This window comes from Phalangium opilio, unplaced genomic scaffold (genome assembly GCF_054372755.1).
Source record: "Phalangium opilio isolate 3A_F unplaced genomic scaffold, DU_Popi_V2 ptg000105l_1, whole genome shotgun sequence".
Classification (NCBI taxonomy): domain Eukaryota; kingdom Metazoa; phylum Arthropoda; class Arachnida; order Opiliones; family Phalangiidae; genus Phalangium; species Phalangium opilio.
Window position 1 is genome coordinate 94133 of NW_028324207.1, and position 17099 is coordinate 111231.

At 38.9% G+C, this 17099-nt stretch overlaps 3 protein-coding genes across 8 annotated transcripts; 2 read left to right on the forward strand and 1 right to left on the reverse strand.

The window, feature by feature from the left end:
• Nucleotides 1-124: 124 nt before the first annotated feature.
• On the forward strand, nucleotides 125-10289 carry Nipped-B (Nipped-B cohesin loading factor). Of its 2 annotated transcripts, none has more exons than XM_089851773.1 (2): nucleotides 125-251; nucleotides 1384-10289. In XM_089851773.1, the coding sequence occupies exon 2, from the start codon at nucleotides 1477-1479 to the stop codon at nucleotides 8359-8361; it is 6885 nt and encodes a 2294-aa protein (XP_089707899.1). In that variant the 5' UTR covers nucleotides 125-251; nucleotides 1384-1476; the 3' UTR covers nucleotides 8362-10289. The 2 variants fall into 2 exon arrangements, with proteins under 2 accessions (XP_089707899.1, XP_089707898.1); XM_089851772.1 differs by having other exon boundaries at nucleotides 131-251; nucleotides 1380-10289.
• On the forward strand, nucleotides 136-14959 carry LOC149625033 (pre-mRNA splicing factor CWF19L2). 2 transcript variants are annotated; one of them, XM_089851776.1, is made up of 10 exons: nucleotides 136-251; nucleotides 11524-11581; nucleotides 11679-11957; nucleotides 12015-12218; nucleotides 12276-13148; nucleotides 13208-13273; nucleotides 13340-13666; nucleotides 13936-14091; nucleotides 14185-14367; nucleotides 14769-14959. In XM_089851776.1, the coding sequence occupies exons 2-10, from the start codon at nucleotides 11564-11566 to the stop codon at nucleotides 14928-14930; spliced, it is 2268 nt and encodes a 755-aa protein (XP_089707902.1). In that variant the 5' UTR covers nucleotides 136-251; nucleotides 11524-11563; the 3' UTR covers nucleotides 14931-14959. The 2 variants fall into 2 exon arrangements, with proteins under 2 accessions (XP_089707902.1, XP_089707903.1); XM_089851777.1 differs by lacking the exon at nucleotides 136-251 and adding an exon at nucleotides 10647-11271.
• LOC149625034 (uncharacterized) lies at nucleotides 14927-17098 on the reverse strand. Of its 4 annotated transcripts, none has more exons than XR_016374494.1 (5): nucleotides 16959-17098; nucleotides 16159-16786; nucleotides 15944-16088; nucleotides 15742-15876; nucleotides 14927-15071 (listed from the first exon to the last, which is right to left on the reverse strand). XR_016374494.1 is itself a non-coding variant. In XM_089851799.1 (4 exons), exons 1-4 carry the CDS (start codon nucleotides 17051-17053, stop codon nucleotides 14965-14967), a joined length of 975 nt encoding a protein of 324 aa, XP_089707925.1. In that variant the 5' UTR covers nucleotides 17054-17098; the 3' UTR covers nucleotides 14927-14964. The 4 variants fall into 4 exon arrangements, 2 of the variants coding, with proteins under 2 accessions (XP_089707925.1, XP_089707926.1); XR_016374493.1 differs by having other exon boundaries at nucleotides 15476-15876; XM_089851799.1 differs by lacking the exon at nucleotides 15742-15876.
• Nucleotide 17099: the final 1 nt, after the last annotated feature.

Below are 17099 nucleotides of genomic sequence, written 5' to 3' on the forward strand. Positions count from 1 at the left end.
ACGGTGTTGCCAGTTTAGTTCCAGTAGTTCCCTAGCCCACCATTAAACCTATATTATAACAAGACTTTTGTGTTGTAGTTGGCCTTAGATCCAGTTCTAAATACTGGCGGCCGTTTCGCGCGCAGGTTTCGTTTCTGGCAGCACTGACTTTGCATGCAAAATGGCCGATTTGCTGTCCGTTGAGGATCGCTGTTGAAAACGAAAATTTAAGTGTGTTTTAAAGAAGATAATACGGATTATTTTTCGAAGAGGTAAGATAATAAATCTTTTTCAATTGTTTGGTTCCTCTCAGGTTGATTAAATTTTAGCGAAAAAATAGATATTATGGTTTAATTAGGACCGTTTATTTTGGTAACCTCTCGAACGCTGCGCAGGATTCTTCACATTTCCGAATCGTCTCACTCAATGCCCCGCGTTCTTATAGGGGAAAGGGCGACGTAGGGAACGGGAATAAGCCCGCCAACTTGGGATGAAAGCCAAATTCATTATTTTGGCGGTTTAAAACAAAAACTACACATTCAAAAATTAGCTAACTTTATTGTTCGAAACTTATTTGGTAAAGAAAGTCGATCGATCAATGCGTAAAAGTTTGAAAAAATAATCAACGTTCATTTCAAGTTAAGCCTAATCTATCGTTGACGTTGTCTTGTTTATACGATTATTATATCCTGCTAACGGATTCTTTAGTTACGGAACTCTTATATTAAGCTTAAAAATCCTGATGATTAAAATGTTATGTTCGATTTGGTTTATAAGGTGCTGTTCGTAAATGACGAACTTGTTTAAAACTTAAAACTCAGCGTTAGTTGATTCCACTGACCAAGGCCCGAAGATGCATCAAATAATCTTTCATTCATATACATCAACATGTAGATAAACATATAGATATAATGCATTTCTCTTTAAGCCTTGTCAGTGTTTATATTCTTGGGGAAACTATAATATTAAGTTAACAACATTAAAATCATAGATATATGTGTTAAATATCTATTAATTATGAAATTGACTATATCACTTGATCATATGACAAGGAGTCAGCTTTTGAAGCCATAATACTATGTTACAGAACTGTGGTATTTTACCATTATGATTATTAAGCTGTCAAACATATGAAAAAAACATAGAATAAGTATTTCATGTAGTGGGCCATGGATAGTTTAGTGAAAGACTTGAGAAAATTACGCAAACAAATTACACATCGTCATATCTTTGATGTTTAGGCCTTTATTAAGCTTATTTCTTGCATACTTCAATGTGCCATAGTTGTTTGAACAAACTTTTTTGCAATATATATATATATATATATATATGAGTTCTGAATGTTTTACTTGTAAGGAAGTTGGGTGTTTTGTTTGCTAATTTGTTCTCTTGTTTTGAAGCTAGGCTGCTCCATGACCCATATTTGCCAAGATGTCAAGTCACGTCATCTTCGGCTTCATTGTGTCACGAAGAGAATAAGTGGTGTGGAAAATCACAATGAATGGGGAAGGTCCTAGCGTACCCATCACAACTTTAGCTGGTATTCAAAGCCTAACAGACTTGCTGCTCGAGTTACCCCTACCAACTCCGTTACCCGGCACAACTGGTAGTCAAAGAAGCCTTCTTCCGCATGGGGCTCATGAAGCGGAAGAAGCTCAGAGATTACTGGCAGGACCACTTGACAACTTCCTGACCCAGCAGCTGCTAGATGCCTTGAACAGAACATCGTTGGACCAAGTAGAGGTCAAAGATGGATATTGCGGCCACAGTGCTCATTGTGGACAGACTTCTCCTTTGTTACAATATCTTTTGAATCGAAATCCGGGTGTATTTGGCGGTTTAATACCTGTTCAAACGCCCCAGCCTTCTCCTAGTGCCACCAATGCCAATGTTCCCCAAACTCAAGTGGCTGGAACATCTAACCCGGCTGCTCAGCCTGGGCAATCTGGCACACCTGGGTCATCACCGTGGATGCAAAATCAGTTTTCTCCCAATGCCATTTATTCTCAACCCGCCTCGTCATCTTCGTTTAGCGCGTCTCATCTTTCGTCATGTTCGCCTCACTCAAACTCACCCCAGTTTCCCGCCCAAGAAAGTCCGTCTTATTTTGAGCAATGCGCCCCACTATCCGCGGGTGGCAACCCACCACCCGTGAATTCTAACATTTGCGCCGGAAATCCGGCTACTCCAGGGACATCGTCAACCCCGAGTTTGCAATCAAATCACGGAAGTATTCCCCAACAACCCAATCAACTTTCTTCTTATTCGTTTGCCCAAGTCACGGGACAACCACCCACGGTCAACCATCCGCATACCCCCACTGTTTTGGTCAGTCCCAATTCGATACCGAACAATTGCTCTCCTCAAACGCCATCTAGCATAGTAGCTGACGATAAAAGCCATTACGCGACGGTGGTAAAACGCGATGATCAGTTATTGCAAACTAATTCTCAAAGCGAAATTCCGGTTTTAAACTCTATAAGCAATGGCGATTGTAGTAAAGGTAGTGTTAAAACATTTTCATCCGACGAATCAAGAACTGACGCTTTTACTCCCATTCAAACCGCCATACCGAATTGTATTGACAATTACCCTAATAATCACGGGGTTTCCTCGAAATTCGCGCAAGAGCAGCTACTTAAGAAAAATATCGGGGCATCCGCGTGTGAAGAAAGAATAAGTCAAGACGCGAATCAAGTCGAGCCATCTCATCGCAAAGTTGTCAATTCTGTTCCGAATTCCGAACCCCCCGCGGAAAGTAATTTAGATTCGAGCTCCAAGGTGCCCGTAATGCCGGCTAAAAGAGATCGTCGTCAGTCTTCGGCCAGTGAACCCGTTGTTGTTTTGAAAAAACTTAGCTTTGAAGAACAAACTTTGGCCCAAAAAAGTATTAAACAGTTTAATAAGAAAGTTGTTACCAAGCCTGAAATTGAATTGGAGCGAGAAGATACCAGTCCCGTTGCGAAAAAAGCAAAAATTCAAGGGAAAAATTGCGAAACGTCACCGAAAAAGAAAGCGTCGATTTCTTCCAGCAGTAAAAAAGAAACCAACTACAGAGTTTTCACTTCTAAAAGAAAAGAACCCGATAAAAACAAAGTTAAAAGCGCCAAAAGGAATCTCGACCCTGACTATGATGACCGAGACGATAATAACACGTTGGCGGACAAAGTCAAGAAGAGAAGAAGATCAAACCAAGCCAACTACGCTGAATCTCCCGTCTCTGGTCGAGAAGACCTTTCCGATGTTGAGAGTAGCGATGGTTCCGTTAATAAAATGTTTTCGCCAAAAGCCAATATCTCAACTGGACCAGTTCTCAAAAAAGTTAAGAAAAAAATCAGAAAAGATATAGTGGATAACCTGGAGGATATTTCGGAATCCAACACGTTTCAAAGCTTCTCCAGAATAGTTGACACCATCTTTGACAATATGGAAGAAATTGATTTAACGATTGAGCTTGACGAAAATGCCGACTGTCCGGAAGAAGTCTTGATACCATTATATCAACTGAGAGAACTAACTGGCGAAGCTGCTAAGATGAAGATGTTGAAAGTCACAAATCAGTTTCCTATTGATAAACTTAATAAGTTACTGATAATCTTGGAAAGAAACGTAATGGATGGTTTGAAAATCTATCCGGAAAGTAACGCCAATGAAGATGATGAAGAAGAATCAAAAATATTTATGGAATTAGCCATGGACAGAGTCACTAGAAGCGTTGACGCGGCTTTAATATGCATGTATATAATGACGTCAGCGAGTATGCCTGAAAAGGTGTTTCTGGAAGACCCTATTGAAAAGATAGTGACTCTTGCCAAGTTCCAGCTGCAAAATTCCGTTTACCCAGTCTTTGACCCAGCTTATAGGGTTGATCCTAAATCCAAAGATGGATATTCAGGAAGCATTAAACAGAAACGAGCTCACGCTAGTAAAGGCCGTCATAAGCCCATCGGTCATCTGTACAACAAGCTACATGAAATCGTGGGCTTATTAGGAGAGCTGTTAGACATTCAAACAATGACGGACACTATAATTCTTAAAATGTCCACACTGGGTGTCAGCCCCTTTTTCGTAGAAGGAGTTAGCGAACTTCAACTAAGCGCCCTTCGTCTTGTCACCTCCATCTTCGCTGGATATCCCAAACATCGTCAGCTCATTTTGGAAGATATACTCGCTTCTATAGCCAGGTTACCCACCAGCAAAAGAAGTTTACGAAACTACCGCCTAAACTCCGAAGAGAACATTCAAATGCTGACGGCGCTAGTTCTACAACTCATTCACAGCGTTGTTCAACTACCCGATGTAGTCGAGAAGCCAAAGTCAATGAACCTCTTAAGCGGAATAAGTGACAAGAAGAGTCATAAAGGAAACTCCGAAAAGAATGAGAAAAAACCGGACAATTCGGTTACTCCTGATAGAGAAGTTTTAATAGCAACTAGCTACCAAGCCGCGATAAATACTGGCTATCAGTTCTTAACGGTTTTTCTTAGAAAATGTGGAACCAAAAATGAAGAAATGGATTACCGGCCTCTTTTTGAGAACTTTGTTCAAGATCTCTTGAGCACTCTAAATAAACCCGAATGGCCAGCCACGGAACCCTTGCTTAACCTACTGGGCACTTTACTGGTAGCCAACTTCAGTAACAAATCCGTGGAAACCCCAATCAGGGTAGCGTCTTTGGAGTACCTTGGGGTTGTAGCTTCTCGTTTAAGAAAAGACGCGGTTTCGAGCCAGTCAAGAATAGAGTCCATCAACGAGGTTATCCAACAAGTTGTCAAAGAAAATCTTGACGAAGATGACGCGCCTCTGTCGTCTATATCGCCGAAAGGCAAGAAATCAAAACTCATCAAAAATTCCAAAATACCAAAGAAAGACGAGACGCAAATTCTACAGAAAGCCCTTCTGAATTACATTGACGACAACTTGGAGAGCGATCCCACTCTTCTCTTCGCCAGGCGGTTCTATATAGCTCAGTGGTATAAAGACACCAGTTCGGAAATTAACACCACACGCAATAAAAGCAAAGGGAAAAGCCTAGACGCGTCTTCTCCACCTCTTTCCCAATCAAAGTCTAACAAGCATAAACGAAACGCTTCAGTTAATGCCAACTACGCTGATGAGGAAGAAGAGGAGGAGGACGACAAAGAAGAAGCGGAAGAAGACCACGCGGAACAGTTAGCGCTTATTGAAGAAAGGAAGAAGTTCCTTTTCGCGCTAGTGGCTCCTAGGTCCGAAAAGAACAACCTTAAAAAAGACATTAACGAGTTGGACTACGAAACTGCCGAGTTGGTTGCCAGGTTTCTTTCCTCAAAGAGGTCGATATCCAAAAAATTTGATTTGTATTTGATGAAGATCTTAAACGTACTGAGTGAAAGTACAGTGGCAGTTAGAACCAAGGCCATGAAATCATTGAGCATGGTTGTGGAAGCCGACCCCTCAATTCTAGCCCGTCCGGAAATGCAAAAGGGAGTCTCTAGTAGTTTACAAGACCCTTCAACCAGCGTTCGAGAAGCCGTTATTGATTTGGTGGGAAAGTTCATTCTAATCCGTCCAGAGCTCACCCATCAATATTACAGCATGCTCACCGCGAGGATCTTGGACACTGGCGTCAGTGTAAGAAAAAGAGTCATCAAAATTCTAAAAGACGTATGTCTCGAACAACCGGATTTTTCAAAAGTACCAGAGATCTGCGTCAAAATTATTCGAAGAGTAAACGACGAAGAAGGCATTAAAAAGCTGGTTGGAGAAGTTTTCCAAAGCATGTGGTTTAACCCCATACCGGACAGAGAATCAGAGCGGATACTCCAAAAAGTAAAAAACATCACTCACGTGGTTGCCGCTTGTAAGGACATTGGGCTAGAATGGTTCGAGCAGTTACTGACGAATTTGTTGAAAGCGAAGGAAGAAATCCACGTTAAACCAGTGGTTAAAGCTTGTAAGCAAATAGTCGATTGCTTGGTGGAGAACGTTTTGACTTTGGAAGAATCAACATCAGACACAGCGGCCTCTGAAAACTTGGCAGCCTGTTTTACTACACTCAATCTCTTTACCAAAATTCAACCTCACTTGGTAATCAGGCACGCCACGACTATTCAACCTTACTTGAGCATTTCTTCAAATACGCAGTACGATTATATGGTGGCCCAAAACGCCGCGAACATTCTCCAGAAAATAGTGCCATTACTCGATCACCCGAGTCAAGATTTTTTGGTCCAACTCGAAGAAACTTTGGTGAAACTGGTCTTGCAATACAACCACCCTCCTTTATTAAATAGTTGCGTGGCTTGTTTCGGTACCATCGTTAACAACGTTACGAAAAATTACCGTTTCGTCAAGGATGTTTTCTTGAAATTTTTCGTTTGCGCGCTCGGTTGCAGAAAGCTCATTACTGAGAATAAATTTCACATCAGCCGCCGCGCGAGCTTATCTCGAAGTCTCCATACTATTGGTCTTTTTTGCGTGCAATTTGACTTCAATCTTCCTGCCTTAGATCCGGACAAGCTTCTCCCTCCAGCGAGAATTTTCGAAGTTATGCATTATTTTACCTTGTATAATGATAATGAAATTTCTCTCAAAGCGTTAATCGGACTCGGACTCTTCCTTCAGAGGTATTATGATTTTATGATGGGGCCAGAGGTAAAAGAGCTCTACCAAGCCATTTTAACCAATCCAAACGCGTTGCCTCAAGTGAAATGTCAAGTTCTTCGAAATATGAGCAACTATTTAGCCGCCGAAGACGCTAGATTAAATTTAAAAGATTCCGAATGGAACAAAGTCGGGAAAACTGAGGACCTAAAGGAAATGGATGCCTCCGCGGGGATGGCCAGTACGGTTATACAAATCTACCTGAAACAAATTTTAGACTCGGTTCTTAGCAAAGAGGACACTGTCCGTCAGGCCGCGTTAAAGGTCATACAAGTAACATTAAGTCAAGGTCTCGTGCATCCAGTTCAGATAGTCCCGTACCTTATTTGTCTCGGCTCTGACGACGATAACACGACGCGGGGCAAAGCCGATCAATTGCTTCAAGACATTGAAAAGAAATATCCGGGATTTGTACAAATGAAAGCGTTAGTCGGTGTGCAGATGTCTTTTAAACTACAACAACTATTAAAACCTAAACCAGACTCTTTGGTTCGAGGTTTTCGTATGGCCGAATGCCCCGTTAGTAGGAACGGATTCCTATACTCTGTGATCCGCGGTACGCGTCAAAATCGGCGCGCTTTCGTTCTTTCGCTTTTAAAGAGATTTGACGAACAATGTCGGACACCTCTCGCGCAATTAATTTATTTCGCGGACAATTTAGTATATTTTCCGTATCAGGCGCAAGACGAGCCTCTCTTTATCATGCATCATATTGATGTGATGTTGTCCGTCACCGGGGCGAACCTATTACAATCATTTCGCGAGGGGCTAATCCCTAAGGAGAAACCCGACCTACAAAACAACAATAATAACAATTCCGCTTCGGTTAAGAAAGACCCTGGCGGTATTTGCGAAAACGGTTTACCCGAAGAGAAAGACGCGTCTAGCCGCGACAACGCCCCACCGACTGATCCTACTGTGCCTGAAGCCCAGCAAACCACGCAACCGGTTGCTGAGGAAGATGACGACGACGACGATGATTTTGAAACGCTTCTCTCGCGCCTTCCGCAAGATACGATAAACCTCCAGGAATGTATAAACATGTCTCAAGGCTGGGTTCTTTTACTTTTCGTTAAACAAACTCTTAAGGATATGTACGGGTTCACGGACGGTAAATTACAGCAGTATTCTCCCAACGAAGCGGCCAAGGTTTACGAAAAATCTCTAAACCGTCGGAGCGGTGTCACCTTCAAACCAATAGCGGTTTTAGAGTTTGCTCAGCAGTGTTTGAACCAACCCGAACTAGAGCTTTTAGACGAGGAAGGAAGGAAAGCCTTGGTGAACCATTACCTTAACTTTAAGCAACTCATGTTATCTATCGATCCCAGCGAAGATGACGAGGAGGAAGCTGGTGGCGCAACTTCCAATAGTGCGCGCAATAGTGCCCCTTCGGCGGACCAACTATTAAGGACGTACACGGGAGTCGCGACCGCCATCAACGCGAGTCGAACTGGCGCTAGTGGCGTTCAAAAGGAGGACGGAAGTGGCGAAACCACTAACGCGAACAAAGTTGTTAATACCAACGACAGTTTAGTGACGACGCCCTTAAGGGACCTCGCGGTTAGTAATAAATCCGCCAAAACACCGGCCACAAACAGTAGGTCAAGGTCGAAGCACAAAACGCCCAAATCTTCGAGCAGCCACAAAGAAAAAGTCAAGAAAAAACACAAGAAGAAGCGACGGAGAATTATAGATTCGGATGATTCCGATGATGGAGACAGTGACCCGGACTATGAATAGTAAAAAGTGAACGGAAATGTATTCATTCATGTTATTATTATTATTTTATTACGAATTTTACCAGAAGGGTACAAAACATGTTTTCTTTTATCATTACACGAGCCTGTAAATTTATCCATTTTTCAGACGTGGTGGCAGAAAAAAAAAACGCGGGCAGGTGATGTAAATAAATGTAATAATAGATCAGTTGAAAAAAAAAAATAGTAAGTTTATATTTTTCCCCCAAGCCTCGAAAAATAATTTACGTTAACAAAACTTAGGCTTGTAATTTATTTCTTATTCATTAATTAAGTAGATCAAACTGTATTTGTGTAATTAATATAAACTATTTTTAACCTTATCATACACATACATTATCAGAAGCGACATTATATATAGTTTTTATTCTAACATAACATAACATACCATACCATAGATATTTGAAGCGAAAAAAAAAAAACACTAATTTTGTTTGTCCCGTTTCGTTTGTTTTTACTTACCGAGTATGGTACCTTTCTTTTCCTTCAGTTCTTAAAGTTAATAAACATTCTCAGTTACTATATCCCTATACCTTTTTACAAGAAAGAAAGTTACGTTTTTACTTAACACCCAGTTTTTTATTCAACTAAAAACATTCCTGTAATTTTAATTAGTTAAAAATTGAAGCGAACACGATGTATTTATAGGTTTTTTTTTTCTTATGGTAGGAAACACTGCTAATTTTTTTTTTTTCAAACAGCGATATACTGCATTTAAAACAAAGGTTCTAATCTAGATTAAAACAAATATTAATAGATTAAATTTATTAGGTTAGTGGGGGAATAATACAAAATTGCTTAATACCGGAGCCTACGTTAATCGTAACGTAGGCTCCGTTAATACGATCGAGAGATACAAAGATTGGTTGGAACTTTTTTGGACTGCTGTGGTGCTTTGTGGCTTTAATGACCAAAAAAAAATAAAAATAATAATTTTTATATAAAATAAAATAAAATAAAAAGAAATAAAACTAAAAATGGACAAAGATATAAATATAAATATTGTATCATCTCTCATCATCATTTATTGAAATGAAAAGAAATATACACATAGCCGCCGGTCAGGGGTGTTATTTTTATTTTGGGTTTCATAAAATAAATAAAAGGCCTCTGAATGAGTATAACTGTAAAATAAAATAAATAAGATAGTTAAAAAAAGTGTAAAAACTAAAAACACACAAACGTGCATATAGTGATCTCTATAATTTGAAAAACTTTGAAAACGCAACGCGTTAGGTATAAAAAGAAACGAAATAATTCCCCCCCCCATACCTTCATTAAACCCCCCCCCCTTTCCCTTCGTTACATCAGAAGGTTGGTTTAAAAATTAATTTTATCAAAAAATGCCAATTAAACAGACAGGAAAAGTTTATCGCCTTTTTATATATATATATAAATAAGTAACCATCTCTAAAAAAAGTGATAATTAATAATAGTAGATAATTTGTGTTGGGTTCGTTTTTAATAACTTGTAATATTTGTATCTTAATTTTTTAGCGCAAAAAAAAAGTGTAAGTTATATAGAAAGTGTTTTTTTTTTCTTTTGGGGTACGAGTTAAAAGTTGTATTTTATAATTTACAATTATAAAAATGCAAGCCATTTACAGTAATGTAATTGTAAATGAACTTTTCATATTTATTTATTATTATTATTATTATTAAAAACCTCAAAACGTTCCCCCATTTACGTCAAATACTGCTAATTTAAAACAAAAAAAAAATATTAATTAAAACCATTTTGGTTTTTTATTTCATTGACATTATAAATGTTTTATTGTTTTTTTTTGTTTTTTTTGAAAATTTTAATTTTTAAAATAAAGGGGTGTATTGTATAAGCTTAAAAAAGTTGTTTCCAAACTGTTTTTCAAACTTTTTCCTTCTCATAAATAAAAAAAAAAGTTTCTTAATTTCAATTTGTTTATCAAATAATTAATTTAATCAGGGATATATTTAATATTAGAAGTAGGAATGGAGAACAGAGTAATGTGGGCGCGCGTCAAAATCCCGGACGGACCCCCTTCCTCGGGGGGGGGGGGGTCATAGCGACAGAGGTAAAAAGAAATTACGTATTTTTCGCCGTCCCCATCAGCAACGTCATCAAAACGTAGTTTAAGTCAGCCAATAAGATAAGTTAAACTTTTCGTTACGTGTTGGTGGGAGAGGCTCTATACTGGGCTATGAGTCGGACTGAAGTAAATGCTACCCGTTCTCCATTCCTACTTCTAAAATTAAATCTATCCCTGATTTAATAAACAAATGAACGAGTTGTATTATTTAACCCTTTAATCTGAACTCTGAACAAACAACTTACGATACCGGTAAAGCTTTATATTCGTTTCGATCTTGATTTGTTTTTTAGGATATTATCCTCGTAAAAAAGGGCTGTAAAAATAATTGTATAATGTCTACATTGTACAGAATATGTTTTCCGACAGCACAAAATGCATAATTCCATTGAAATAAAAGAAAAATAACCATAAAACACCGAGATAAAAAGGAAAGACAATATCTTTTTAAAATATCACCATTTAGCATTTTCATCAGTTCGATTCATTTGACGAAAGAAATATATATATATATATATAATATATCTGTTAAATAAAAATGGTACGATACATTTTTGTATTTCGGAGATATACTAAAAAAATCGCAGAAACAAAGCAGCAGCCGTTTTGGGTGTTGTTTACCTTTTCATAAGAAAAATATCGCAACACCTTGAAATAAAATTGTTTGACCATTTGTAAAAGTTCGTTTTGAGGAATTAAAGATATGGTCATGTAAAGTATAGTATCGTTATCGTGTTACCTAAGTAATTTAGTTGGGGATTTCTTTTATTTGATTAGCTTTCCTGCCCGTTCATAAATAGCATAAGTTTATAAGATATGGTCCATAAGTATGTCACTACCCATACTTCGTAATGTTAGAGGCTTAATGAGAGCTAGTTCAAGAACGACGTGAGAATTGACTACACTCGGTTTTGCAGTCCATCCTCCTCTTTAGTCTGTACTAAGCCTTTGACAAGGCCTCACTACGCGTCGCTTTACAAGAATCTATGACGTTTCACCTACAAGCTCTCATTAACGAGCGATAGTTATTTAAACTACGCTATTGTTGAAATAACGAATTTTTTAATGTCTTTTTATAGGCACAACAATAGATATCTTCGAACATAAGTACTATACACAATGGATTTTGATGATAAGGTAGATTGGTGCACTACCAACGGGATATACCGTTGGTAGTTCATTGGTGGTAATATGGCTAAGAGAAGTGCTGTATAAAATATCTGACGTCTTTTAGAGCGAGAAAATTAAACGCAAGAAATCGAAAAAGAAGCATTCCAAGAAAAACAAAAGCAGTTCCGATAGCGAAGAATGGATTGAATCTACCAGTTCTTCAAGCTCTAAGCCATCTACTTCAAAAATGGTCGAAAAATCTTTACCAATAGATTCAAAACCAGAAAGGGACGATTGGATGGATATTGATGACGTGTTACACACCGTAACGCGAAAAGATATGAGGGACAAGAAGAAAAGAGATACTGATACGGGCAACAAATCTTTATCGTCAATTGACCAAGTACAATAAAGGAGTAAATGGATTTGAAACCACAATGACATTCACTTTACTTAATAGCCTGGTCAACATTCAAGGGAGCTAAATCCTTATTGGAAGGATGGCGGAAAAGGTTTACCTGCTGAGGAAACCAATAAACCAAAGGCTCTTCCGTCTGTCGGTGATGGAGGTTTAAACTGGCTAAGAAAAGCCTATAAGAGAGTTCATGAACAAGCCGAAGAAGAGGGGAAATCTGTTGAAGAAATAGCTGCTCAAAGATGGGGGGTAAGTTTGACGCTTTAATGTGGAATATTGTGATTAGAAGTGTTTCTATTTAATTAGTCTTTGGAGAACTTGGAAGCTTTGATAGCTGAAGCCGAAGGAAAGAGTGGAAGACAAGGGTCATTTCAACGGAAAGGGGATTATGATAGGTATTATTCTAGACGAGGTCAGCCCGACAATCGTCGAAGTCGAGACGACGAGCGTAAAGGTCGAAGTGACGACCACAGAGATAGAACCACCGACGATCGTAGAGGTCGAAGCGACGACCGAAGAGATGACAGAGGACGTCATAATACTGACAATCGAAAAGACGTCGATTATGATTCAAGAGGACGCGACAACAGGAATCGGTTCCAGAAACCAGGAGATGATCACGCGAGGAGTGACGACCGTTCATCACGAAGTCATCATCAAAATCGACAACCACGTTGGATGAAACCATCGAGCGAGGACGCGACAAAGAAGAAACCAAGTCAAATTGAACCCAAGCGGAACACTCCAGATAGAGACGAGCCACGAAATGAAAAAATCCAACAACAACAGTCACAAGTTGAGACCCCGAAAGATGACAAACCAAAGTTACAAACCATAAAAGCATTGTCAGAAAAGGAAATGAATGTCCTCGGTGCAAAAATCCTCAAAGCGGAATTAATGGGCAATACAGAATTGGTTGGCAAGTTGAAGATACAAATGAGCAATGCCTTGAAAGCCAAAGAAATGGGAATTCAACCTGACAACGACGAAACCACTCAAGGAAACCAACGAACTGTCGTTTTGACTCAAACAAATGCTAAGGGAATGAGCCGACCACTTCAAGAACCCGATTCTTCATCTGACGGTAGACGTAGAAAGATGAAAGTAGCAACCCATGACGGGGATGGTAAAAGAGTTCGTTACTTCCATGATGACGAGAAATATTCCTTGAAAGAAATGGTAAGTAAACGAATAAACCAATTCAGTTATAGCAACAACAAAAATAATTGCGCAATTAGTTTGAAAGAGAAAAATTCACTACTGCTGATGATGAAACGGCTATGTACCTCAAAATGGCTGCTAAGGTATGATGTAGTTAATTTTTTTTTACCTATAGCCTTAGGAACATTTTTAATACCAATTCTTAACAGAATCGACCCAAAACGGATGAAGATTATGACATTGATGACGTATTTGTCGACAAAGCAGCGAGAGGCGCTTCTTCAAGCCAAGACCATGAACGGTCGCGACAAAAAGCAATTAGGGAACATAAATCAATGTCCCACGCTACGGAAAACTGCTATCAATGCTTGGATAGTAAAGTCAATCAAAAACATCTTATCATAGCCATGGGACACAAAGTCTACCTATCACTTCCCTACCACGAATCACTAGCTGATGGTCATTGCTTTATTGTCCCCATGAATCACGTCGAATCAGCCACCCTGGTTGATGAAGATGTTTGGAGCGAGATACAGGTTAAATTTAAAGGAAAGCGCGGCTCCGTTGATGCCCCTTATGGATGGCGTTTCTGCTACACAGTGGCTAAGCTTGCTAAAGGCTACTTAAGCCAAAGGCAGGAACCAATGGGAACTAGTGCATTAGGTCTGATTGGTTCCTGCCTTTGGCAAGGTAAAATTTGTGTCCAGAAGATTAGCCAGAATGATAGGGGTGATCATGGAGCCGCCTGTTACTTTAAAATGGTTCTAATATCTTGCGAACTCTTCAATTGATAATTTATTCATAGCAATTTCGTAAAACATTAACCCTAATGTTCCAAGATCGTGGACATGACACTGTATTCATGGAAACTAGTATGAACCTCAGACGTCATCCTCATATGTACATTGAGTGCATACCATTAGATCAGGAATCTGGAATGATGGCTCCTATGTACTTTAAGGTATAATTCGGAGACAATCAATTACACTTTATCACTAAGACCATGAATCTTGTTGTAAAGATTCATGATAAAACTAGACTATATTACTTCTAGAAAGCTATATTGGAATCTGAAACTGAATGGGCTCAAAACGTTAAACTTGTCGATTTGTCTAAAAAAGACATTCGCCATTCCGTTCCTAAAGGTCTACCATATTTTAGCGTTGATTTTGGACTACAAGGTGGTTTCGCTCACGTTGTAGAGGACGAGAGAGATTTTCCAGTGTATTTTGGAAAGGTAAGATATTGTTCTAAGATTAGGGCAAGATATTATATCTAGTTTATTAGGGAGAAGATATAAGATGCCTTTGTATTCGCGCGCCATAGTCCCAGTTCCCCCTTTCAAAATACAAGGGGGGACGTAAAAGGAGGCGCCGGGCTATTTCCCCTCTCCTCAGTCGGAAAATATGACTGTAATTTTCGTCACTCGCGTCGTCGCGCTGACGTGAGTTTTCAAGAACCAATGAGATGCTGGTTGTAATTTAGAGGCGGGGATTAACTCCGGACCTACTATACGTTTGGACTGGAGATAAAGTTGGAAATCTGGCGAATTTATACCTTCTCTCTGAGATACTAGATATAACTTCTTGATTAGGGGGAAAGGGACTAACAACAGTTGTTTCAATTTTCAATCCAAAGGAAATTGTCGGAGGTTTATTGGATGTCGAACCGCGACTATGGCTGAAACCACCCAAAGAAAAATTTGACGACCAACGAAAAAAGGTTTTGCAGTTTACAGAATGGTGGAAACCATACGACTGGACTAGTGACCTTAGGAAAGGAGACGGAGATTCCGATTAAAATCAATAAAAACATTTTATTTGACATCATTCATTCATTCATTTTTATTTTTTATTTTTCGACTGTATTCAATTATCATTGGCCGTGATCTTAATTTGTATCCGTTGACAAGTTGAAAAGCCTCCTCAGCTACCGTATTATCTGTTAAAAAATTAATGGTTTTGAGTATGAAAATTTACAGTGCAAACATGGATAAAGAATACGCGTGAGGAAATTTCATTTGTTTTCACGCTATAGGATAGGCAACTCCCTATCTCCGACGGCAGCTTATTCTGTATATACTCTGTTACAACATCGGTTGTCAAGACGCGCAAAGCTAGGTCTCTATGTATAACGTAGCTTTGTGCGTGCTGACAAGAAACGAACGAAATGCTCGTTTTCAGGATTTAAATCTCAAGATTTTAAACTCTGAATATGGACACTTCTTTCGTCTCTTGTCAGCACGCACAAAGCTACGTTACATCAGAAGGGGATAATAGAGGAAGGATGACACTCTGTATCCTCTTAATGCTTTAGTTATATAACGTCATTCTTCCCAGGCTCACCCTTTTAGTTCGCTCTCCCGCTCATCAAACTTCAGATGGGCATCGCACCGTAAGGTGAATTCTATAGTTGTTTGGCACTAAATCCCCAGCAATCATCCCACAAACCTCGTCTTGACATGGGACAAAAATGCACAAGCGCATGCGTCTTGCCAAATATTTAAACGCTGATAAAGTAATGATGAGGGAACTATTTATCGTGTATGTGATTCGGTTTAGTAACCTTGCTCTAAGTGTTCCGATGTTGGGAAGAGTGACGTTACACTTACCCCGCTTTGTGGTACACTTCTCTCGAAGAGAAGTATTATATACTTCTGGTTACATAGAGTCCTAAGTTTGCGCGTGCTGACAACCGAAGCTGGAAACAATCTGCCGTCGGAGATACGGAGTTGCCTATCCTGTTCCTGTAGCGTGAAAACAAATTTCGTCAGGCGCATTATCCATGGTACAAACTCGTAAGTCGTAACCCGCCTCTGAATGTCACGAAAGCTTGTCCTTTCATTCTTCCATTTAATATTCGATATTGAACTGGTTCCTCTGTAGAATCAAACCTACCAAACAATGAAACTAGTTCTCGAATATCAATTTTAGGGTGTAAATTCTTAATGTAGAGAACCTGTAAGATTAAATGTGTAACGCAAATACTATCATCAGAATTTAAAGTGAATTAACTCCGATCTTCTTACATTACTAGGGTTCCCGGGTGAATAATCTTTAAACCTATCAATCCGCCTTATTTCCTCTAAGGAAATTCGGTTTGCAATTATTTCAGATTCTTCTAATGGCACCGCTACGTGGTATAAGGAAGTGTCAATGTTAATTTTATCTTCTTGTTTTGTTGATGGTAATGTTTCAATAGATTCTGACGATGTTTTGGTTTTAGTTTCAGTTTCAGCTTTTCGTTTTGCTCTCTTTCTCTCTTGACGTGTTTTACTGTTATCAATTCTCTTTGAAAGCTGAGCGACATAGTAAAAGGGATCTTTGGAAACTTTTTGGCAATCTGCCTCTTTTTCTTTTTGTTCGGGTTTATGGAATAGTTCTAGTTTTAGTTTTATTTGTTCTAATTTTTCAGTTAATATAGTCGGTTCTACGGGTACGTTTGATAGTTTAATATCAGCTAAGTCTTTCTTCTCTCGATATTGTAAGTATAAGTCTATTTCTTCAGCTGAAAGTCCGGCAAGTTTGAAAGTGTTTATTTCATCTTGATTATTTTGAGCTAATTTTAATTCTGGCAATGAATGAAATCCCTTGAAATTCTGTGGAATCAGACTTTGATTTTCGGCAGCGATAAAATTCTTGTGTTGTTCAAATTGTCTAAAAAAAACAGTTTTATACTATTTTTAATTAAAAAAAAAACGTCGAAAACATCAGTTCAGTACAGGCGCAACCAATAGACTAATGGCACCCCATGTTATTTCCCCATAGAGCTTAATAAAGTCGAAGGCAGAGGGCTGCCATTACTCTATTCCTCCCTGCTGGTACCAACCTTTTGAGTGTCAATGTTTTTTTAGTTTGTTTTTCAACCATGCATTTAACTGTTTCATATTCAATGTTTGATTCAGGGGGGCATTCAAATTCCATTTTTTACCCTTAATAATACTTAATTAGCTAGCTTAATTACTTTTTA

Coding starts and splice junctions, on each gene's coding strand:
- Nipped-B (XM_089851773.1), top strand. CDS start 1,477: ATGAATGGGGAAGGTCCTAGCGTACCCATCACAACTTTAGCTGGTATT.
- LOC149625033 (XM_089851776.1), top strand. Junction 11,958..12,014: donor CTTTATCGTCAATTGACCAA/GTACAATAAAGG, acceptor TTTACTTAATAG/CCTGGTCAACATTCAAGGGA. Junction 12,219..12,275: donor TAGCTGCTCAAAGATGGGGG/GTAAGTTTGACG, acceptor CTATTTAATTAG/TCTTTGGAGAACTTGGAAGC.
- LOC149625034 (XM_089851799.1), bottom strand. CDS start 17,053: ATGGAATTTGAATGCCCCCCTGAATCAAACATTGAATATGAAACAGTT. Junction 16,089..16,158: donor CACCCGGGAACCCTAGTAAT/GTAAGAAGATCG, acceptor TTAATCTTACAG/GTTCTCTACATTAAGAATTT. Junction 15,072..15,943: donor AGCTTTCGTGACATTCAGAG/GCGGGTTACGAC, acceptor ATTTTTTAACAG/ATAATACGGTAGCTGAGGAG.